At 48.9% G+C, this 24929-nt stretch overlaps 1 protein-coding gene across 1 annotated transcript in view; it reads left to right on the top strand.

Annotated features, from left to right (window-relative positions):
• VAV3 (vav guanine nucleotide exchange factor 3) overlaps positions 1-24929 on the top strand; it is a 164795-nt gene that overhangs the window by 28050 nt on the left and 111816 nt on the right. The window contains exons 3-4 of the mRNA XM_081112007.1: positions 23002-23060; positions 24157-24222. Coding sequence (XP_080968133.1) covers positions 23002-23060; positions 24157-24222 — 125 coding nt within the window. The remainder of the gene's footprint in view (positions 1-23001; positions 23061-24156; positions 24223-24929) is intronic.

Below are 24929 nucleotides of genomic sequence, written 5' to 3'. Positions count from 1 at the left end.
CATGTGCCCTTGACCGGAATCGAACCCAGGACCCTTTCGTCCACAGGCCGATGCTTTATCCACTGAGTCAAACCGGCTAGGGCGGGGTCTCCTCATTCGACCTCTATGGAGGTACCGACTCCCCCTGTCCGAGCAGCATTGGGGACCTCTGGTCTCCTTCCTCCCAGAAGGCCCGGACTTTCCTGCTCATCAGCCGACTGCCAGCCTGCAGCCGGCCCAGCCCACCAGGGTCCCCAGGAGACCACCTCTGTCTGCCCACAAAGGCCGCCTTCACGGCTCCCGTCTGACAGCCGGGGCTTGCCTGTATTTACATAACTAAGCTCTCCAGTGATTCCCTCCAGACAAAGAAAGCTTGGTCCGGGGCCTCCTTTGTGTCTGTTTGGGCGGAGAAGGGGCAACAGCCTCTGGCCTTCCCCAATGTGGGGTCTGAATGGGGGGGGGGGGTTTGGTCGGCTAGCGCCAGCAGGATCCTCCTTTGTTTTTGCACAGAGCGACCTTTTGAGGAGCCTCTCCATCTCTTTCACTGTCTTTGCTGGTATATTTCACCCGGGAGGTTAACACCAGGCAGATTTTCCCATTCTCACCGCGTCTTACAGAGCCCTAGTGCCCGGGCCATGCACGGGTCATTCTTCACACTCTAGTGATTATTCAAGTGCATGTTGGGTCTGCTTTCTAGTAGTTTTTGAGCCAGTTCACAAAACCCTTCACTGTTTTCGAACCTTAATACAGTTGAAAACTTCTAGAAGGGCATTGCCCAAGGAACCCCATTGTCTTGAGAAATGTGAATGGGTAGCTTCGGAAAAAACACCCTTGTTCACATGAGTTGGGTTAACACTGCAGGCCATGTCCTCCCTCTGTGGGAGGGGTCTGGCACACTAAAGGCACTGACAAGTCCTGCTTATGAGGCTGAAGCAATGTGGTTGCAAACTATGCAGACCTTTCCCAGAGCAGCGGCAAGAGGGGCCCAGGGTGAGCTCTCATTAGGGCTGGATATGACCTGTGAAAGGTAAGGAGAGAAAACAGGAGGAAATAACGGAGCAGATGCAACCTAGCGCATCCCCCCCACCCCCCTTCTTTAAACGAATATCAGAAAAATCTAACGGCATTTACACTCACTTTCTGTAGAGCTATTTTGCAACCCAGTCAGTATTTTGTGTTGCATTTTTTTCGAAGGTTTTCACTATATTTGTCCATTCTTCATTTTCCCTGTATTTCATTTTTGGTGTTTTTGGCACTTGCTGATTATCAGGTGGAGGCTTGGTCTCTCTGGAACACTTCAAACCTTTTTTGGTGTGTGTGTGTGTGTGTGTGTGTGTGTGTGTGTGTGTGTGAGATTATTTCTTTTAAAAATGGAAATATTTATTGTTTTGTACTAGGAAACTTTCTAGGAATAGGTTTCTGTGTTTCTGCAAGTACATGCTGTTTAGTACACGCGTCCTTCTTCCGTCTCAGCTGCGCTCAGAGACCCTCAGGCCTGTGCTGGTCCTTTCAGTGCAGTTTATCCAGGGCGCACGCAGACGGAGCTCACGGAGTCTAATCTGCCGCCGTCAGTGGTGAAGGTGATGGCCGGGGAGTCCACGGGGCTTGGTTAACTCCCTTAGGTGGCATTGCAGACCCTCGGTGATGCAGACCCTGGGCCTTCAGGCCTTCAGCTGGTGTGCGTGTGTGTTTCCTATGAACGGGCTCCCGTGGAGAAGGAGGGCGGTGTTTTCCGTGTTTATTCTCCCGGTTATCTTCTGGGCGGCTGCGCACATCTGTGGGCCCGGGAGGCCTGGCGCTGGCCCAGGGGCAGAACGGAGTGGGGGTGGGACTGGTGCTTGCGTCCTCTGCGCAGGGCGGCAGGAAGTCAGCTCAGGCGCGTTCAGACCACCGAACAGCTGCAGGAAACAATTCCTGAAGCAGCTGCAGCGGTGGGTCAGCCGTGCACGCTTCCCCCGGAGAGCCGCCAGCTCTGAGTCACTTGTTTTCCACCTGAGCACCGGGTCTTCGGAGGATTGCAGTGGAGACATGCGGGTTGACTCTGGACCTTCCGCTGCTTAGACGGCCCCTGGGGCCTGGAAGGTCCCGCTGAATCAGTGTGTCCGAGGACGAAAGGTGCCAGGACCAGCTGGTGGACGGGGCCGTCGGAATCACTGGGTTAGAATGAATGGATGGCATTGGCATCGCCCAGGTGTTCTCCTGGGACCTGTGTGTGCCCAGTTGCACACTCAATGTGCTGGGTGACCCCGGCATCCGCTTTACCTTGCTGGTCTCCTCCGGGGTTTCTGTGTAAAGGAGCTGAGGGGTGATGCTTGCTGCTTCTGAGTGGGCAGGTGCCTTATAGATTGCTTCCACTCTGTAGCTGCCTCTCATAATGCGTCTTAGGGTGACCACCCTAGAGTGGTTGTATTGTGGTATGGGAGGGTAGAGTCTGCCATTGTTACTGGTCAAGTCTAGGTTAGTATTTTTGTGTGTGTTAATCCTCACCAGAGGATATTTTTCCATTGATTTTTAAAAAACATATATTTCATTGATTTTTTACAGAGAGGAAGGGAGTGGGATAGAGAGTTAGAAACATCAATGAGAGAGAAACATCAATCAGCTGCCTCCTGCACACTCCCTACTGGGGATGTGCCCGCAACCAAGATACATGCCCTTGACCAGAATCGAACCTGGGACCCTTGAGTCCGTAGGCTGACGCTCTATCCACTGAGCCAAAACAGTTAGGGCTCCATTGATTTTTTAAGAGAGAGTGGAAGGGAGGGGGAGAGACAGAGAGAAACATCGATGTGAGGGAGACACATCCATTGGTTGCCTCCCACATATGCCCTGATCAGGCCTGGGGATTGAGCCTGCAACCCAGGTATGTGACCTTGACTGGAATCGAACCAGGGACCCTTCAGTCCACAAGCCGACGCTTCATCTGCTGAGCAATTGGCCAGGGCAATCTAGGTCAAGTTTTGATGATGATTGAAAGCATCGGGTGTGGGTTGGGTAAAGTTACAAAAATGCACTGATGGCCAGATCCAGGTTGGAATGAACTCTGCGTCTGTCCCTGCTGTCTCTGAAGCTTAACATCGCTTTAGTAAAATCACTGCTGCTGATTTTCTAGTAGCCTTTAGGTTTTTGGGAGGAAGCAGCAGAAAAGCATGGATTTATTGACTGTCAGATGATAGAGTACAATTTCTTAGAGAGCTAATAAAGTATAATTTCATGACATTGTAGATAGTGAAACTATTATGAACTGTAATAAAAGGGAGACAGTATTAATGAACATTGCTTTTTCAAAACATTTGTTTTCACTTGGAATTTGGTCAGTAGACTGCCCCAAGACTTTCATAAGTAAGTAGACATTTTGGTAGATAAATAAGCAACCAAGCACACACACCATCTTTTCTACACTGTTCTGGGCTCACAGTAGACTCCCTTCTGTAGTACCGGAAAGATTCTTAGGGCACAGAAGTTTCCCACGGAGCAACAGTTCCAATTAGTGGATGGTGAATTATTTAGAAAATCATCATTAATAATCCATTTTTCTACCCATGGACCCTGGAACAGCATAGAATTAATTTATAACTCTCCTATGGGACAATCCCTCAAACACATGAAGATCGTTATCATGCTCCGCTAAGCCTCTTCTGAAATCTTTCCATTTTGTTTATAACCTGCCCAAATCTGAGAATAACTTGAAATATCTTATCAAGACAGCACATATCACATGAGCAGTTAAAGATTACAACATTTCAAACCGAGGAAGTGATGAGAAGCTAAATGGAGGAAAGGGCGCTGTCATCATACCCACGCGTCTGAGGATGAAAGTTATCGCCCAGCTGTCCTGAAAAGTCAGGGAAAAAAACGTAATTCAGAAAGCGAGCTTTTGAACTAGCTGCAAAGCCTTTGTGTCCAGTAGACCTTGTACAGAACAAAATAAAAAGTCTCAGAATGAAAAAAATTACAGAAATAAATCTACAGAATTATAGAAAGACTACTATTCAAAATAGTTGTGAATATTAGACATCTGCTTTACCTGCCATTGTTATATGCACATACTTTGCTAAGAGGATTAAAACAGATAAACGTTGTATATAAGGTTTTCAGCATAATGCCTAACACATGAGAGGGTGCTAGAAAAACGGGAGCTGTTAAAATATATGTTTAAACATTATTGGGCAGAGGCAGTGACTTCTTATAAACCCACTGTTCCCCTTTCCCGACACGAAACCTCTCTTTCACTACTGTTTGCATTGCGCAGCGTGCATCCCTTTGAGGTCAGGGTATGGACTGAATTTCTCTGCGGAAGCAAACAAGAGCGAGAGGAAAATGTAGATAAAACAACATGCACGAAACATTCACTGCGGATGGCTCCGTAATAATCAGCAGCCTCGCTATCGTTTGTGACCCATTAGAATGGCATTACATGCAGGCTGAACCATGTGAAATTTGCTAATATTTGACACACTTGCAGTTTTATGCGGTTTAACCCAATATTTTGGCTCTAGATGGCTTATGAAGAAGATAAGTAATTGTTTTAAAATGAGAAGAGCTGTCAGTGTGGATGATGGAATTGGTATTTTCTGCATGCTTTTGTTTTGTGTGTGTCTGTGGTCAAACTAGAACCAAATGAGCATGTGTTGTAGGGCGTATGTTTTTCCTTCAGCATAAAAGGGGAACTCGGAAACAGCAGCGGCACTACTTCTGTTTCTGTAAGAGAAAAAGTTCTTGGAATTAGTCAGGGGACCCGGCTTTGCGTCATGCAGAGCCCTCCAGTCTGTCTCCTGGATTGGCGGGCCTGTCCTTGGTTAAATCATCTCGTGGCTCATCAACCAAAATGGAGTGTTGACTATTTATTTGAAAATCCACACAGTCACAAATCTGGCTCGCTTTTAGCAGGCTGTGTGTTAATTAACATAAGGTCTGTACTCATCTACCCAATTCTTTTTTTTTCTTAAATATATTTTTATTGATTTCAGAGAGGAAGGGAGAGAGAGATGGAAACATCAATGATGAGAGAGAATCATTGATTGGTTGCCTCCTGCACACCCCCAACTGGGGATCGAGCCCACCATCCGGGCATGTGCCCTTGACCGGAATCAAACCTGGGACCCTTCAGTCCACTGACGCTCTAGCCACTGAGCCAAACCAGCTAGGGCACATCTACCCGATTCTTTATGAAACTGTAATTCTACCTTGACAAATGAATACATATTAGTACTTACTGCTTAATATTGTTATGTCTGCCTTCCCAAATTTTAATTTCCTCAAGAATAGTGAGTTGTGGTATCAAAGAAAGACAGATTTAAGTTTATTTTCTCGACTCTTCTTTTGTCTGGAAAGGAAGAAGTATTCTAAGCCAGAGACTGGGCATGAGAGCTTTGGAAAACACTGCGTGCTGCTTCCTTGTCCGCCGATGGCAGCACCCAAGGTGGTGGGGACCAGGCGCTCTTGTTAGTAGCGCTTTGGGGATTTTGCACTTGCAGTGGCTCCGCCCATCTAGCCAGCCCATTGTCTCCCAGGCAAGCGCCTCCCTGCATCACCCCAACTTCACTGCCCATGCATCCATCCCCGCCTTTGTTCATCCCTTCCCCCAGTGATCTGCAGGGAATGGACCGGTGGCTCCCTGGGGAGTGTGAAGTTGCAGCTGCCTGGTGAAGCTGCCCAGATGACCACGCTTATACTGTCTGGCCCCCCCCTTGCCCTCTTCCTATTATTAATACCAATAAACTGGCTAATTATGACGATAGCAAAGTGGGTAAAATGGAAGCAATTTCTCTATGGTTCTCAAAATATTACATGGCACAAGCACTGTATTGATACGGCCATGCACTTTGCTGGTGGGTAAATTCCTGTTTGTTGAAGTACCTTTAGCTGATATCACCGAAGGTTGACATCAGATACATTTTTAAAAAACAACTTATTTATCATCTGCTTCATTCCAGCTACACCCTGACTGGCAGGAGTTCTGTTCCAGGGCCTGCTCCCTTCGGGGCAGCATCCTGCGGGGTCCCTTCTGTTTCCCTCTCACTTCCTGTGCGTTTAAAGAGCCCTCACCGAGCACAAGTATAGCGTGCGGGGCGACTCTTTCTTTCTCTTACAAATAAAGATGGAAACCGTCTCCTCCTGAGCCAAGTCTCAAATGAACACAATGCTTTCCCCTTAATTGGCAGCACAAGTGAAAGGAAAGGTAACATGCAGTTTATTATTGAGACATAAGACTGGCTTTTGTTTTTTCCTTAGGGTTTTCCTGGTTAAGATGGGCTCGGTATTATAATTGAATTAAAACGGAATAGGTATGGGGGAGACCATTTCAGAGGACATCCTCTCAAGGCCAGGGGAGGCCGACACAGCAAGTGCATGCAAGTCTCATGGGGTCCCTTGGAGGTTAGGGGATGCGTGCCTGTGGAGGTTAGGGGAGGGAGTGGCATTGGCCCTTTGTCCTGAGAGCATCCCTTTCCTGCAGGTGGAAATCTTGGGGGAGCCCTCAGGGGAGGGTCTCTACAGAAGATTCCTCAGCTTTGCAGGCTGCTCTCTCGGCGTGGTCTCCCCTGATTGGTCAGTGCCAGGGCAGGGTCATTAGTCAGCGTAGCTCAATATACTTTCCTATGATTTTCTTTTTAGTTTAAATGTGAACATTTAAACAATGTTCATGGTTTAAATATGGACATGGGAGCATAAAACACCTTAGAAAACATAAGTCATTTGGGAGGTGGAGAGGGGCGAGCTGCTTCGGGTAAGGTGTTAAGACACCGATCGTGTTACATCCTGTGGTTGGTCAGTGGGAAGTGTTCATAAATGAAAAGAAACACCCTTAAGTCACTAAAGCTTTGCCTTTGAAGGTCTCTCACACAAACATTCATTTAACAGTGAAAGCCGTGGATTTGAGAATGCTGCCGGGAAGACGCGGGAGGGGGTCTGTGGGATGCCTCTGGTCGCCGTAGGCTTCCTGCTGAGGGTGGGAGCTCATCCCCGACCAGAGCAGCGGGCTCGGCCACCCGCGCAGGTGACGTCCGCGTCCGTCATGACTCGCACTGCCCTGCGGACGCTGCGGTGGACACTCTGTCCGTTGAATGTAGAAGCTGAAGGAGACCTGAGACAGCTCCAAGTCTAACCCTTAACTTTTCTAGAGGAGACGGAGGTCCAGAGAGGACCACTGACTTCTCCCTGGCCTTCCTCTTGTGTTCTTCCTGAACTGTTTTTGCTCTTAGCACCTTCTGGCATCAAATACGTGATATCCTCCCCCACCCCCACCCCCACCCCAACAAAGTCTCCAACTTTCTGGACGCCAACAAGGTGTGGTACCTTTCATTCGGTTCCTGGCGTCGGTGTAGCCCCTGAGGTTCAGGGTCAGTCCGCAGGCTGCTCCCACCTCAGGTGACAGCCCCAGTGCTGGAAGCTCAGGGTACCCGCCCTGCTGTCCGACGTGGCTACGAAGTCCAGCGTTTGCACAACCCGCTCCTCAGGGCCGATCATTTGCTGGGAGGCTCCCGGGACTCAGGGAGGCACTTCAGGTGCTGTGGCTGGGTCGGTCAAGAGTGCCCTGAAGGACAGGAATGAACAGGCAGATGAAGAGGTGCACCTGCGAGGTCTGGCAGGGCCCGGAGGGCAGCACTCTCTGTCCCTTGGAGTGGGGGTGCCACCCTCTGATGTGTGGTTGTGTTTACCAACCTGGAAGCCCCTGCCATTGGGGGCTTTCTTTAGAAGGCTCTGTCATGTCGGCATGACTGGTACTCAGCTCAGTCTCTTCTCCTCTCTGCCCCCTGAGGTTGGGGTGGGGTGAAAGTTCCTAATCAAGGTTGGGCCTTTCTGGTGACCAGCTCCCACCTGAGGCTATCGAGGGGCCCAGCGAGAGTTGCCTGTTAGCTCCCCAAATCCTCCTATGGCTTGAGAAACTCCCAGGGATTAAGGAGCTCAGTGTCAGGATGGGGGTCAAAGGCCAACTGTCACCACAGAAGAGTCCCTGTCATGCCTTTCACTCAGAACACACAGGGTTTTAGGAGCTGAGCGTTGGAAGCGTGGAAGGAAGACCAAATATATGTTGTTATTGTGTCACCGGGTCGCCCTCCGGGACTAGAGTCAGCCTCCATGGTGGCCCCGTCCTCGTCAGCCCTTCGCTCTGCTGTCAGGCTCCCTGCTTCAGACCTGGCCGCCTGCACCTGCCCCCAGCGCCTCTGGTCGGTTCAGTGACTCCCGTGACCCAGTTCCGTGAGCTCTTCGGGGCTGAGCAGGTGTTCCAGGCAAGGCTCGGGGGCAGGCCCCACGTCAGCCACCGGCCAGGCCTCTTCCAGGAGCTTTGCCAACCGGGGGCGATTTCAGGACCCAGATTCGGCAGAGCTGCCCACTAAAGGGCGGATACAATTTTGGTTGTTACTGTGGCTACTTGAACATACTTCTAAAATCACTTTAAATCTATTCCGAGTGTCCTGGCGCCTACAATACTAGCAGGATGTTGGGAGCCGGAATACCCTGACTGTAGCGGTTTAACGTGTAAGCTGTGTTTACATTCTCATGGATAAAACCTGCCCATGAGTGTTCAGGGACAAACATATCCGAGCGTGCGTATTGAATAGGTGACCCAGAGAGCTGAAAACACGAGTTTCCAGGTGGAATGAAGCCGGAGATGAGCTGTGAAGGTTAGCGGTGAATGGGAGGAAGGAAAGGGAAGACCCTTCTGGAGGGGAAATACTGGGAATAAACTTTGGGATAAATACAGGGGAGATAATTTTTAATTACTAGCATGTATTTGCACATGAATTCTGCTTATCTTTGTTGATGTTGCATTTCAATATTTCATAGCCATCCTTTTTATCATAGATAGTACTAACACAATCTCGAGGCACTCAATTCCAGTAACCGCAAATTGGTGATATCAAGTCAGTATTATTATATTGGGATCGATTTCATATATAAATTTAAAGCATTATTTTCCACTTATTGTTCATAAGAACAATTTTGAAAGCCATACTGGAAAGAAGTCCTGATACTCTTAAAAAACCCACCTAAGTTCTTTAGAAACGTTTGTGGTCAGACTTGTACTTCTTTTGGGTAAAGATTTTAAATGAAAGTCCCTGGCATTAGTTTTGAAATAAACTGGCTCTGAATTAATACAGACATGCCCTTCTATACAAAGCAAGCCTTCCTTACTTGGCCTTGTAGTTTTCCAAGAGCCCTTAACCGAGTGTTTATTTAATTTGATCTTATTCACAAAACAGTTTCTCCGTCTTGGGCTGGAGCAACTCCCAGGTTCCTGTGGTTGTCTGACTTCTCCACCCTGCGTATCAAGTCCACCGACTGTTAAAAGCTAAAAGGAATGGAAGCCCCAGAGTCCATCTTATTATATGAAAGAACATTTAATACTCAGTGTAACCCACTCAGAAATAATGAACTGAGAGGTTTGAAGATGAAGATAAAATCTAGGAGTCCCCTGAAGCCTCTAATCAGTTATTACTTCTCTTAAATTCGAGGTGTTTTTTTTTTTTACCATCTCGCTTATGGGAGAAAGCTCCTCTTTTAACTTTTTCTAGATATTCTTTGCCTTTGTCTTTTTGGTACTCAGACACCTCCCCACTCTTGTTATTTGGGTACAGTTTTTCTTCCTTTTTCTTTCTCTCTCTCTCTTTAAATCTATTACAAATTATCTGGTTAGCTATTTTCTGGTTGATGCTAGAAACTAGTATTTTTGCATATATTTTAAAATTTATTTGCACAGTTATCTCAGCTACCTTAAAAATGACCTGATATAGATAGCCCTAGCCGGTTTTGCTTAATGGATAGAGTGTTAGCCTGCGGACTGAAGGATCCCAAAATCGATTCCGGTCAAAGGGACATGCCCGGGTTGTGGGCTCGATCCCCAGTAGGGGGCGTGCAGGAGGCAGCTATTCAATGATTCTCATCATTGATGTTTCTATCTCTCTCTCCCTCTCCCTTCCTCTCCGAAATAAATAAAAATATATTTAAAAAAATGACCTGGCATAATAAAATTAGAAGCCGACAGGAGCCTGCTTCTAATGTGCCCGGTGTTTACTTTGGACGTGAGGGCTGGCTGGTTTCTCCTGTTGTACCTTCCTGTCACCTAGTGATGTCTTTGGCCTTGAGTGACATTCATCCTGAAGCCCCATCCCTGGCCCAAGAGGAAGTGCTCCTGGATGGAGGCCGTGATCTTCCGTGAAGGAGTGACAGGTAGTTTTGCTACATTCACATAGAGTGCGTCCATCTAAGTTTTACTTAAATCTTAGTTCTTTCAATGAAATAAAACATGTGCATGGTGTGTGAATAGCAGACCTCCAGCCGGAGAGGCTGCAAGCTCATTCGAAAGGGCCATGGGGAAGGCCCCTCATTCTGAATGAGAGATACAGATCCCAGAGCCCAAAATAATGGCCACTGATGCCCAGGGAGAGCTAGGCCCACAGGGAGCAGATTTCCTGGCTGGACCTTATGAGCACACAGGAGGTGAAATTCTTAACTCTTAGTTCACCTAGATCCTTGTTCATAATACAATGCTGTACACATACCAGTGCCAAAGATTATATTAAACTTGTATTCATTACATTCACCTATCAAAATACAGAGAAAGCCTGTAATCTATTTTGACATTCAATACGTTCCTTAATTATATTACAAAAAAATGTAAGCCATACATTGGCATTATAAAGATGTTTTTTTAAGACTTAAAAATCAAGGTTTAAGATGTTTAGTTTTGTGTTCCTATGTGCAGTCGAGGTCTCGGGTGGATGTGTTGGGCTGAAGTAAGTGGAACTAATTTTGGTAGGTTACTTGCGACTTCAGCTGCCAGATGCCTCCACTTTGAGGACAAAAAAAGATGTGGTTCTTTCACAGGAAATACTGTACCGGACTGTGGCTTATGTAAAGGAAATGCCCACTGAGAAACAAAAGTGCTGTTAGTCGTTAATGGCGTACTTGATGCTTGAGGCAGAGCTGAGTTGGTATAAATAACCCTCACTCCTCGACTTCATGTTCAGAACTGATTCTCACCCTTTAGGGCTCAGCAGTGATAGTGACTGTGTGTTTTCACATGGCCTGTTCACAGAATGCAGGTAGGCGAGGCGACCGCATGCAGGCTATGCAGATGGGTAAGGGGCTTTGGTTTGACTTGGACAGTGTCACACAACGAGTCGACCCAGATTTAAAGCCCCAATACTGGTGTAGAAAGATTGGGTAATCCCTTAGAAAACCTAAGCCAGGGACCTCTCGTGTAAATCTGAGCGGCTGGTCAGAGCTCTCTAGACCACTGTTGAGTATCTGTGGTCAAGCAGAAGAAGGGCGATTTGATCACAACTAATTTGTGAGCCTGGCTCAGGGCTTCTGGCTGAGCGGTGCTCCCCCTGTGGGAGCGCACTGACCACCAGGGCGCAGCTCCTGCATTGAGCGTCTGCCCTCTGGTGGTCATGCGCATCATAACAACCAGTCCTTCCGCCGTTCGGTTGATTTGCATATTAGCCTTTTATTATATAGGCTTTCCCCAGAGACAGCTTCACAAGCCAGAGAGGCAACTCTCAACATGACTTCCCCAGATGGTGGCGTTTCCTCCCTGCCTTCCAGGCATCGAGGTCGTCAGGCAGTTGGCCTTGTGTCCTCTCTGCTGACAGGCAGTAATGAACACTTGCCCCTCACTGTTTTCTGAGTGTATTGGACTGGAAAGATTTTCAAGAATTGGCCATCAGAAACATGAGGGTCAGCTGTTTCTGTCTGGCAACCCCAGCCGTGAGGAGAGGACCAGGCATTGTTGTCCAAACTGTTGTCATAGAGTTTAATCCTGCAGTCATCACACTCTCTGATACAGCCCGAGGAGGAAGTGCCGGACAGCGCAGCTATTCTCACAGGCCCTCAGAGAGCTTTGTAGCAAATTCCCCCACCCTCTCTTTTTCCACTGAAAACTTAGAAGTGATATATTTCTATTATTCTGACAAGTACAATATGAGGCATCCACACACTCATCGCTAAAGTTTCAGAGATAAGCACTTAGTTAGATTTGTTTCATATCATTTTCTTTTTTTGTTTGGTATAAAAGATGTTTGTATGCAGCTAAAGCTTCCATGCTACCCATCATTTTTATTCTCTCTCTCCCCAGAGCTGAACATTTGTGGACGTATATTCAATCTGGGTGCTACCAAGAGAAAAAATAGTCCCTATTTGTAAGAAGTTGCTAGTAATACATTTTGAAGGAGAAAGTGAAGTTGTTAAAGACAAACTATTTGGTTTCTTTGATGAAATGTGTTTTGCTATTTCAACTCCATCCCTGCGTTAAAGGTTCAGAAAATTTCGTAGCCTGCTTTCCTCCCCACACTTGAGTGGAAAACACTGATCACTAATCTATAATAATAAAAGGGTAATATGCTAATTAGACCAGTCAAATGTCCTTCCGGACGAAGCCGGGCCTGCAGCCTTGGGATCAAGGCAGCGGCCGCAGCTGCTAAGGCCTACTCTTGCATGAATTTCATGCATCGGGCCTCTAGTATTTAAGATAACAAATAGAAAAAAAATATCTACTCAGTTAATAGGTAATTTCTTTCTAGCATTTCTGGTGTCATAAAATCTAGTCGAACAAAAACTCCTTATATATTTTGACTAAAAGAATCAAACTCCTTGGGGAAGTCAGGCACTTGAGTGGAGGCCTATAGAATAAACTCCTTTTTATTTTTTTGCCCCAATGATGAGAATGAAATGGTAAGAGGGATCAAGAGGGAGATGGATAACAGCTGCCTGGAGATCAGGCTTCATGGGAATATCCTTAGCTTTCACCTGTGTGATTGTTTTGTGCTTTTATGACTCACTAGAGGCATGATGCACGAATTCGTGCATGGGTGGGGTCAGGTCAGGCCCAGCCAGTAGGGAGGAGGGGACGCAGGAGGTTGGCCAGTCGGCCCCGCCCCCAATCAGGCTGGTTGGCCACTGCAGTGTGCCTCATAGCGACTGGTCCTTCCATCGTTCCAGTCGCTTGGCTTTTATATATAGAGATTATTGTATTCATAAATGTCATTGATACTGTTTGTGTCTTTTAAATACATCTATTATTTGCAAAAATGACACAGTTCAGCTTATTTTTTTAAAAAATGTTTTTGAGATGAATCTTTTTTTTTTTATATATATTTTATTGATTTTTTTACAGAGAGGAAGGGAGAGAGATAGAGAGTTAGAAACATCAATGAGAGAGAAACATCGATCAGCTGCCTCCTGCACATCTCCTACTGGGGATGTGCCCGCAACCAACGTACATGCCCTTGACCGGAATCGAACCTGGGACCTTTCAGTCCGCAGGCCGACGCTCTATCCACTGAGCCAAACCGGTTTCGGCGAGATGAATCTTTTTATATATATATGGTGTCCCCCCCAAAATGGATACACACACTTTGTATAATTATAAAGGCAGTGTTTACTAAAATACATTTCATTTTCAAAAGTGAGCCATCAGCTGTTACCGTCCGTGTGTATCCATTTTTTGGGATACCCTGCAGTTTTAGTTCATTCTTTTCACTATTTTAGCTAATACCAATATAGAATATATCATATTTTGTTTATCTAGTCTTTCTTCCGAGGAAGCAAATACACTTGAGTCTGTGGGTTCTGAGTGGTTATTGCTGAAAGCGGGACCAGCATTTATGGTCAGAGATGCTGGGGCTGCATGTCCACTGAGGCTAATTGAGGAGAATATGTCCTCCTTCTGGATGGATCCTCATTGATTGGTGTCAAGCCCGCGGAGACTGAGATTAAACAGGGACGGATAGTCTTTCCTCTGGGAGACTTGCCTTTGGGTGTGTCCCTGATCTACTGACTCATCCCCCATTCAGAACCCCTCTGAGGAGGGATCAGCCTGCCCCGCCCCCTCATGCCCCTGAACTTGACCCAGGTGGCAACCTGGTCACAGCCCTTGCTCAGGTCAAGAGTCCCTCTGTGCCATTTAGTGACAAGTGTGGGCCTGTGATCCTTTCTGAATTAATTGCCTCCACGTGAGCGGCGCACAGAGCTTGTAGGGGTGGCCCTTGGGAATCCGGGCTCTGAAATCTCCAGATGTCTAATGAGAGTGTGGACTTGAGTCCAGAGAGCGAGCTTGGAGCAGTAAATTGCATTTTTCCCCTTTGAAAGCCATTCACTAATACATGCATCTCCCCTTTCCCCACTTCATTTCTCTCCCTTCTGTAGTTTTTGGCCCGAGCATAACTACAGACTTATAGTGGCTCTGAGAGGTTCTGTCCCGCCTGTGGCCACTGCCCTCTTGGGCTCTGCCCGCCACTTGAGAGCATTCTCCTCCCCCCTCCTCAACCTCTGCCCGTGAAGGGCGTCCTCTCCTGCTCTTTGGGCCATGGCTGTGGTCATTGCTGACCTGCCTCCTCCGTTGCTTTTGTTTCCTCTCTGATCCGGCCTCTCCTCTGCTCTTCCTGTGCGTCCGGTGGCTCCTCCCGCTGCAGGGAAAGCTCTTACCTCCTCCACACGGCCTGGCAGGCTCCTCATAATCCGGCCCTGACCAGCTCGGCCAGCTTCGTGTCTTGTCTTCTCCACCCCAGGGGCCTCGCTGTGGCCACTGTTCCCCGTTGCCCAGACCTACCAGAGGCAGACCAGGGCCCCTGCCTCTCCTGCTGCCACCACCCTGGCCCCAGGTGCCCTTCTCTGCCTGTGGCGCTCGGACAGCTATTCGTGACGAGCGTGGCTGTGTGGCTTGGTGTGAGGGTATTTAGCCGCTGGACGTGTAGTGGGGAGGATTTCTTTGTGTGGCCAAATGTTTGTTAAAGGGGAGAGACTATTACAGAAAATAAGGTCTTTATACATCTATCAACTAACAACATTTCATAATTGAAAATGTGTTGTTTTTACTATATCATGTCATTTTCTAGTACCAATAAATTATGCTATAGCTTGACTGTTGCAAATTTCTCAAGTGCCCGGCTGGTGTGGCTCAGTGGTTGAGTGCTGACCCATGAACCAGGAGGTCGTTTCCCCGGTCAGAACACAGGCTCAGGTTGTGGGCTCGATCCCCAGTAGGGGGCGTGCCCTCATTGATGTTTCTCTCTCTCTCCCTTCCTCTCTCTGAATTCAATCAAAGCATATTAAAAAATATCGCAAGTAATTTTCCACACTGTCATGTACAAAAATAGCAAGGGATTTTATAAATTATTGCTGTGATGCTCACTTTCATAACGTTTGTGTCATTTGGGAAAGAAGCATGTGAGTCAGGTTCGGTGTTCTAAGGCGTGTGATAAAACGGGACTTGGTTTGTAACAATGGGCTGTAATCTTGATTGATGGTGTAAGCTAGTGCCGCTGTGGGCTGAGTTTGCTGTCATTGCTTTGGAATGTTGTTTAAATATTTTCCCTTCATTTTCAGTGCATTTTGAATGTATTTTTCTGGATTCTTTCCCTAGTTGATAAGGTCCTTGGTTTATAAGGTTTCTTTGTTTTTCGTAATATTTAGGATGGGGTCCTGTGTTGCACAAGCTGATCCAGTGTGATTTGATGTGACTGTAAGTTAGAGGTGCAATGGGAACCCCGAGTCCAGAGGCCATGTGGAGGGTCCTGGGGGGAGGAGGGTCGGACACCCGGGGCTGACACAGCACCCTCCCTTCTCCCTGGAAGTGGGCTCTCCAGTGCTGCACGTGTTCACTGTCTGATCCACTCGTGCTCTTCTCACGGGGTGTTAAGTAGGTCGGTTTCCCAGAGGCTTGGGCTGTGTCCGAGCACCGTAACCTCAACACACTGCTGAGCTGACAGAGGCAGTGCTAGGGAAGGGACTGCAGGCATTGCTTTAAGGGGGAGAAAGCCGCCCGCCCCCGGACACTGTGGAAGGATCACAGGCACAAGCTGCTAATGCAACAGCGCCCCCTCCTGGGAGGGTCGGCTCAGCGTCAGCCGCGGGGACAGCTGATTTGTAGGGAAGCTGCTGGTGTACGAAAGGAGGCCCTACAGTTTCGTGGTATCCACGGAGCTTTAAGATGTTCTTGCCCTTTGGCCCAGAACTTCACTGTTAGGACCTTACCATCAGGAAATAAATAGACACATGGGCAAATACGTATTTATTTGTTTGTTTACTCATTTATTTGTTGATGGATATTGGGTTGTTTTCACCTCTCAGCCTTTAGTTCAGCTACGAACACGTGTGTACAGGCATTTGAGGACCTGTTTTCAGTTCTTTTGGTACATACTTAGCAGTGAAATTGCTGGGTCATATGGTAATTCTGTTCACCTTTTTGAGGAACTGCCAAACTGCTTTCTTTCCACAGCAGCTGCCCCGTTTACATCCCAGTAGCAACATACAGGGGTTCCAGTTTCTCTACATCCTCCCAGTTTCTCTGCATCCTCACCTTTTGAAGGAATGATAGCCATCCTAATGGGTGTGAAGCGTCTCATTGCGGTTCTGATTGGCATTTATTTCCCTGACGACTAATGATGTTGATTGAGCATCTTTCCCTGTGCTCAGTGGCCATTTGTGCATCTTCTTGGGAGAAGTCCCTATTCAAGTGCCTTTGCCCATTTTTAATTGGGTGGTTTATCTTCTTGTTGAGTTGTAAGAGTTCTTTATATATTCTGGAGAGTAGACCCTTATTAAATACATAATTTGCAAATATTTTCTCCCATCTTAATAGGTTTTCTTTTGGCTGTCCTTACAGTGTCATTTGATAAAGTCCAATTTATTCTTTCTTTTCTGCTCGTGTGCTTTTGTGTCAGAGCTCAATGCCAAATCCCAGGAAATGACTTACCCACATGTCGTCTTCTTGGTCTTAGCTCTTCTGTTGAGGTCCTTGATCCATTTTGAGTTCATTTTCTGTATATGGTGTGAGGCATCCCAGCACCATTTATTGACGAGCTTACTCCTTCCCTGTGGAATGCCTTGGCATCCTTATTGAAAATTAGTTATGTCTTTAAAGGTTTATTTCTGGGCTCCGAATGATATCCCAGTGGGTGTATGTTTATTCTGATGCCTTTACCAGTTTTGATTACTGTAATTTTGCAGTAAGTTTTGAAATCAGGACTGTGTGTCCTCCAAATTTGTTCTTCTTTTTTTTTAAACATTGTGTGGCTGGTTGGAGCCCCTTAATTTCCATATGAAGTCGAGGATCAGATTTTCCATTTTGTTCAACTTGGCTCATTGTGTTCCCCACCCCATCTCCACCCTCCCCAGAGCCTGCTCCGCACTCCCACGTGGGCAGATATTTAGATACAAAAGTAATTCTCATCATTGTCATTGTGAGAAGCTGGGGAGAAGCTCAACAATAGGGTTTTAATGGAGTGCTAGCTCAGTGGAGTACCATGACCTTGAAAGTATAGCCCTAAACACCATGTTATACTGAAAAAAAAAAAAATGCTTTGGGTCATTGGGACAACATGTGAGTTGGGACCAGATCCAGGGCCTCTCCCGGCCGGCGCATAGTGTTTTGAATGGAGGGTGACTCGTGGGGGCAGGCGGTCATTCCCGGGGGCTTGCGTCATGATGTGTGCTCCCTGGGAGGCGGGAGAGCAGGGGCCAAAAGTGACCTCCAGCCAAATTAAAAGGACAGACTCTTTCTTAGTTTTTACACTGAGTATCATTTCCTTTCCCCACCTCGTAGTCATGAAAAAATCACATGCCAACAAGAATACCAGACTGCAAGAAAAGAATGTTTAGCGCTGGAGAAGCCGTTTGGAAAGGACGTGGCTGTTTGGAAGTTTGCTGTTTTATGCACATTCACTGCTTTTGTCTTTTTTTTTTTCTAATCACTTTTTATAAAAGCACTTTCGTAGGCCTTCCGTGTTCTCGTCATGCCTCCCCGTGATTCCCCTGCTCCCTGACGGCCCTGGGTTGCGAGCACTTTCTCAGCATTAATGTTGCTCACCCCACACGCGGCCCAGATTCTACCGAAGATGCACGGTTTCGCGTCACAGCTTTGGGAACGCCGGTGTCAGCCAAGCCGCCCAGCACAGCGGGGAAAAGATCTCTATTTGGAGACCTGATTAAATATGTATGTTGAAAGCCTTTTTCTAAACAAGCCCGTGGATTCTGAGATCAGTCAGCATCGTTCAAGGGTGTGATAAGATGATGTCTTGCCCGATTGCGGGAGCGCTGCACGTCTGTGAGTGATTCAAGTCCGGCGCTGGCTCCTGATTTGGGGACGTGCGTGCTGCTTTAGGGGAACAGCAGAGCCCGGGCTCAGCTCTGTTCCTGCCGCTCCCGGACCCCGACCCGCCATCCTTTGCCCCGCTCACTACAAGGAGGAAAGAGAAAGCCCATCGAGCACCGTCTGTTGCTTTTATTTTTATTTATTTATTTATTTATCCTCACCCAAGGATATTTTTCTTTATTTTTTTAACTTTGTTTTATTGCTGAAAGTATTACAAAGAGTAGTACATGTGTCTCCTTTTTTCCCTCCCTTGACTTTCCCCCGGCCTCCCCTCCCCCCCAGTGTGTTGTGTCCCTGGGTTATGCTTATATGCATGCAGACAAGTCCTTTGGTTGATCTCTTACTCCCGCCCCCACCCTCCCCTGCCTTCCCGCTGTAGTTTGACAGTCTGTTCGATGCTGCTCTGCCTCTGTATCTGTTTTTGTTCATCAGTTGATAATGGTCCGAGGATATTTTTCCATTGGTTTTTAGAGAGAGTAGAAGGGAGAGGGAGAGGCAGAGAGAGACATCGATGTGAGAGACATCGGTTAGTTGCCTCCTGAAGCACCCCAACAAGGGCCAGGGAACCTGCAGCCTCGGCATGTGCCTTGACTGGAATCGGACCCAGGATTCTCCAGTCCTGGGGCTGACGCTCTCTCCACTGAGCCAAACCGGCCAGGGCACCTTCTGCTGCTTTGAAAGAAACATTTCTCTGAAGTTGAGTTCCACTCAGTGCTTCTTCAAGGCAGAGTCAGAAGGCCCGGGCTGCTTCTGGGCCAGCCCCGCCCTGGTGGGTCCTCCGGACACAGGCTCAGGCAGCAGCCCTGATGGGCGACACCCGCTCACAAGGACGTCGGAGGCTCCTCAGAGTTCTGGGTCGGCTATTGTCCCAGGGCTGCCTTTTGCCTCCCCTCCTCCCCCCTCCCTGCCCCCCCCCCCCCCCCGCCCCGAACAGAAGCACTTTTCTAACTGACGCCTGGATCTCACCCTCTGGCCGGTCCTTCTGCGACACGGTGACGAGCTGGAGTCAATTCAGCAGCTGAGGCAGGAGACAGAGGGTGTGGACTGAGGCAGAGCGGAGGGCGGGCGGGAGGAGTGGGATCTGAGGTTCAGGATGAGTTGGGAGGACTTAGACCTGGGTGTGTAGGGGAAGTCCCCCAGCGGGTAGCCAGGCGAGGCAGAGGGAGACCGTGGGGATGGGAGGAGCAGGTGGGCAGGGGAGATGCCCTGTGGGGTCTTCAGAGGCGGAGGGCAGGGGCGGGAAGGCAGGTGGGCAGGGGGGATGCCCTGTGGGGTCTTCAGAGGCGGAGGGCAGGGGCGGGAAGGCAGGTGGGCAGGGGAGATGCCCTGTGGGGTCTTCAGAGGCCGAGGGCAGGGGCGGGAAGGCAGGTGGGCAGGGGAGATGCCCTGTGGGGTCTTCAGAGGCGGAGGGCAGGGGTGGGAAGGCAGGTGGGCAGGGGAGATGCCCTGTGGGGTCTTCAGAGGCGGAGGGCAGGGGTGGGAAGATAGGTGGGCAGGGGGGATGCCCTGTGGGGTCTTTAGAGGCGGAGGGCAGGGGCGGGAGGGCAGACGCAGCGAGCCCTCGGTGCTGTGGAGATAAATGCCTGAGACAAGGGCACGACTGTTTGGTTTAGAAAATCTTTGCTTAGTGACCTCATCTCCAAGAGCTTGAACACTGTCCACTGTAAACCAAGTGGGAAAATATTTCTCCGGAAACGGCCACTCTGAGGCTGCTCAGGCCGAGCAGTGCCAGGAAGTCCGCAGTGTCCTCGCGGCGCCGGAGCCGGTGGGGCTGGGGCCTGGAGGGGGCCAGAGGCTGGCGTTCCGGCCCATCAGGCGTCTGCGGACAGACAGACACGCAGACCCACGGAGATCCGGGAAGTTCCCCATGGCCCTGCGTATGCAGCCACGGTCACCGCTTCTAAGAGGCCGCTGGAGCCTCCGGCTCTGTCCCCAGCTGAGGGGACAGCCGGCCTTGCTCTCCCCGGGCTGCGGGTGCACTCGGCAGTACTCGGTGTGGGTTTCTGCCCACCACCTGGGTCTTTCCTGGTAGATGGGGGGTGTGAGAATAGGAAGTATCAAATCTCAGTTTTGTTACTTTACTGATGATGATGGTGGTGATGGCATTAAAGGTGGTGGGCTCAATTCCCAGTCAGGGCACATGCAAGAATCAACCAATGAATGCATAAGTGCGACCACACATCGATGGTAGGAGAATGGTTGAATCGTTGTGTTACATACATTAAATGTTATACAACATTAAAATCAACAAAGTAGATCTATGTGTATTGACACAACTGTCTTTTTTGTTGTTAAGTTTATTGATTTGAGAGAGAGAGAGAGAGAGAGAGAGAGAGAGAGAGAGAGAGGGAGAGAGGGAGAGAGAAACATTGATTTGTTCCACTTATTTATGCACTCATTGGTTGATTCTTGTATGTGCCCTGACCTGGGATCGAACCCATAACCTTGGTGCATGGGATGATGCTCTAACCTACTGAGCGACCCGGCCAGGGCTGTGATAAAATCATTAACTGACAAAAGCATGTTGTGGAAAAATCTGTATAATAGGAACACATTTACCTAAAATAATAATTGTAAAGAAAAAGAAGAAAAATTTGCAAAGGTCACACCTGATTCTGAGCTCTGGCTCCCAGTGGGCAGCAGGTGGAAGAGGCGTGTGTAGGGGGGATTGACTCTTACGTGTTACCGTGTTATTTCATTTTGACAAAATCAACAGAAGTCCATTTGAAATAGTTGAAGCAGCGAATAAAGGTGCTAGGGAAGCGTTATGTCCAGAGTCCCATGGGGACCCAAGAACCCGATTGGAGGTGGGAGACGGTCAGAGAAGGCCCTGGAGGAGGGACCGGCCTGGCGAGTTCAGGGTGGACCTGGCCAGCACGTGGAGGGGCCCAGAGAGGCGGAGAGCACCCTGCTAGGGGCACCCCCCGCTCTCCGGTGGCGGTGGTGGCAGGGCAGCTGGCCGCCCCTGGCTTTAACAGCCCACCCTCACCCCCCAACCCTCACCCCCCACCCCCAGTTGTCCTGGTCCTTCCCTCCCCAGGGCGTCAGCCACTTGTCACCTCTCAGTCTGTACTGCTGCAGGCTCAGCTCAGACTTCCTGTTTCTCACCTGGACAATGGCAAACACCCCTAGCGCGTCTCCTGGTGCCTTGTCTGCACCCCACGTCCTCCTGCCTGAGTGCCTGGCCTTCACTTTGCCCAGTGATCTTCTCAGAATGCAGCTTGGACCCTGCCGTCTTCCTTCTTAGCCGTTCTCCACGATCCTTCCCAGGTTCTGGGGTCTCACTCCCTTTCTGGAGCCCGGAGCAGCCCTGCCCACCTCCCCTCCTGCCTCCCACACTGACTCCTGTTCATGTTCCCTGGAATCTTTGTCACTTCTTTACAGATGCCACCGTTTTAACAAACAAGGTGTAGACGGAGGTAAAGAAAGAGCATGGTGATGTGGGTTTAATAGTTGGTTGTTGGACTATTATTACCTTGAACATGTTCTGACTAGTTACCCCCTTTTCTGGAGTTAATGGCCACAGTTTCATCTTATCCTGAGGCATCCTTTTAGAAGTGAATACATTTCAGGGAAAACGGCGTAGTCTTTCCTGCCTTTGGCGCTGTTTTGTTCCGTCATCTGCGTTTCTAGCGGCAGGGGCCTGAGGGTCTGGTACTTGTCTGTACAGGGGCCACTCTGCCTTCACAGCAGACTCGCTGTTCTGCAGACACGACTAGGACTGAACAGCCCCTGTTTGCTTTGGCTACACTTGGAGCTAACGGGGACGGGGAGGGGAAGGTGGGGGGAAGGGGGGGCGGGGGGTGCTCCGTGTATAATCAGATGGGCCCGGAACCGAGAGAGGGTCCTGGGAGGTGCTCTCTAAGGCATGCTGCATAGTCTCTTGCCATGCTCCTCTCCTCCGAATCTGTGTCTTTATTTTTATATCACCAAGTAGTGGGAAATGCTCGGTGCAGCTTGCTGACTTTCAGAAACGCTTGTACTTTATAAACACATTCGCGGCAGGAGGAAAGTGATGGAGTGCTGTTGTCTGGCTCCCTCTGGTGGACAATTGTATGGAAACGTCAAACTCAAGTTTTGCAGTGGGAGAGGGGGACGGGTTGTGAATAGTTCTGGTTATTGGTAGCAAAAGGAACAGAAAATGCATCTTGTGGATGTATGGTCATTCTCATAGAAAATCTCCCCAATAATAGCATAGTAAAATGCATAGCAATACTAGTTTCCTTTTGATTGCATGGTGATACTGCTGAAACCAGTGCCAAACAGGAAATGACTAGCTGCTAATGCTACAGCCATGGCTGGGTGCGTCTTCTTAAGGGACCTTGAAACAGGAGGATGAGCAGGGGTACATACAAGCAACTCTTTTTCCTGAAACACACAGAATTAGAATAAGGTGATTTTCTTCAAGTTGGAGATTTTCAAGAATGGCTTCCGTTGAAATATTTTGCATGTGCTATCTTTGTAATCCTTACAGTAATCTAATGGCTATAATAATCTATTATTGCATGCCATATCCTGATGAAAAGAAACTGCAGCCCAGAGGAATTAAGTCATTTGTCCACGGTTAGGTGACTAATAAGTGGTAAAGCCAGGACTTGAACCGTGGGGTCTGGCCCCAGAGACCACGTGCTCCGTCACATTGCTGCCCAGCAGGCTGACTGGCAGAACTTTCTGTGATGATGGGGAAGTTTGATGTGTGTGTGGCTATTGAGCATTTGAAGTGGGGTCACTTCCAGAAAGGGACAAAATTATACTGAAGGTGTTTATACTGCCACTCCCAGCTCTTCCATTCTGCACCTCTTTGGCGCCTGCAGATTCACGCGTCTGCTGCCATTGTTGACGTTAGATTGCTGAACTACTATTTTGTGAAAAGAACTTATCTTCCCTGAAATACACTTTCAATGAACATGACCCTCTGTTCTCAGGTGATAGAAACGCTATCGCGACTCTCCCGAACACCCATCGCGTTGGCCACAGGAATCAGGTAAGCGTGTTTCTCCGCGGCCCATGTTCAGTGTAACGATGGCTTATTCAGTAGTCACTGTTTGCAAAGCATGTTGCACGCGAGGACTGCTTCTCACTCATGCAGGCTGCCTGGTATGTAAGTGCCAACACACGTTTGACACTTACCGAGCAACTAAAAACATTCGCAGAGCTGAATGAGACCCGTTGGCCAAACATGGTTCTCGTTCTACTGGTGACTATCATTGATATGGTTCTTGTTTTTAAACTCCCTTCAACATTTCTATATACATGATTCATCACGGCAAACACATATGCTGGTGGCATGTAAAAAAAAAGTAACACGTTGCCTCTGTAGTCTGATTTCTGTGACTTTGTTAGACATGGATTTAGAGCATTATGTGCATGTTATCAAATGTGTCACAGAAGCATGAGGCACAAAGGGTGCTCGTGGCTAGGAATAGGGGATCAATGAACAGGGAGCAGAGAAAACAGCCTATTCTCCCTGAGGTCCGATTGACTCATTTACCCAATAATTGAAAAACACACACAACTTGAACACCTTTACTAATAAGTTTAAGTAGAAAAATATATCAGAGTCAATAATCATATATACAGGGCGCAGTATTCTTGCCTTCTAATAATTTTCATTATTAGGTTGTCACCCAGCTATTTGTCAAGAGTGATTGTCACCTAGTTGTTTGTCAAGAATGATTGCCACCCAGCTATTTGTTAAGGGTGATTGCTACTCAGTCATTTGTCAGTCACATCAGCATCCGAAAGTGAGAAGAGCTGGTGTTGAAGGCAGGCCTGCCCTCTGCCAGGAGGTGAGCCTGCAGAGTTGTGGCTGGTGGGGAATCCATTAAGCACAGCAGCCTGTCCCCAGCTGCTCCGAGGACTGGGTGACCAGCACACCTGCTGCTGATGCGCTGGGGTAGCAGGTGCTTGGTCTCCCCGGGGACCCCCAGACCCAGCCACACTGGGAGAAATGCCAGACGTGTCTCAGACGTGGTGACTGACCGGCCCGCGCTGGCGGCAGGTGGGCTGACACGGTTCATGAGAGGCAATGCCCCACTGGATGCCACTTGCTCACCTTGTTTTTCTCTCCCTCCCCCCAGGCCCTTCCCAACAGAAGAGAGCGTCAGCGATGAGGACATCTACAAAGCCCTCCCCGACCTGATAGAGTACGTGAGCGCTTCCTTTGTGGGTCGTAGCTGGGGGCGTTGGCAGAGCGCTGTGAAGGGGACAGTGGCCAGGGGCTGAGGTGTGTAAGAATCAACCCCAGACCCAGGAGGGAAAGCGTCCGAGACAGTGGACTTCCCTGGGCTCCTGGTTGCCTTTGTGCGGCCCACGTGTGCAGGGCTCTCTGAGGAGTAGAGAGGCAGGCCGCCGCCAAGTCAAACTTGAGCCCTTCCCAGGCATGTAGAGGTGGAGGCAGAGGAGTGAGGCAGTGAAGGGACATGGAGCAGACCCTGCACCCCTCTCCTGGAGAGGCAGGGCAGACGGTGCCCGCTTGGCAGGCGCAAGGAAGGTGCCCTCCAGCAGGAACGTGGTCTGAAACCCACTGCACGAGGTCTTGGCAATGACAAGCCTGCAGAAAGTGAAAGACTGCCTGTCAGTTGCTAGGTCCCCGTCCCCTTCAGCTCCCCATCTTCTCCATACCCTACCCTTCGATCGTGTGATCAGCGCATCCCGAGTGTGAGGCAGACTTTTCAGTCCGGCCCTGCACGGACCTGTGTTGTCTGGGGCCAGTCCAATGCCTTGTTGTCCTCTCGAAGTCTTGATCGCGATGCTGGACCCACTGATAGGGCCTGCCTGACAGCACCACCGATGCCGGCCTGGGGAGCCGGCGGGCTCCTGCAGAGGGTCAGGGGGCGCTGTGCATAGTCAG

Source organism: Myotis nattereri (assembly GCF_964212035.1).
Source record: "Myotis nattereri genome assembly, chromosome: 18".
Taxonomy (NCBI): domain Eukaryota; kingdom Metazoa; phylum Chordata; class Mammalia; order Chiroptera; family Vespertilionidae; genus Myotis; species Myotis nattereri.
This window is presented reverse-complemented; position numbering and strand designations above follow the sequence as displayed.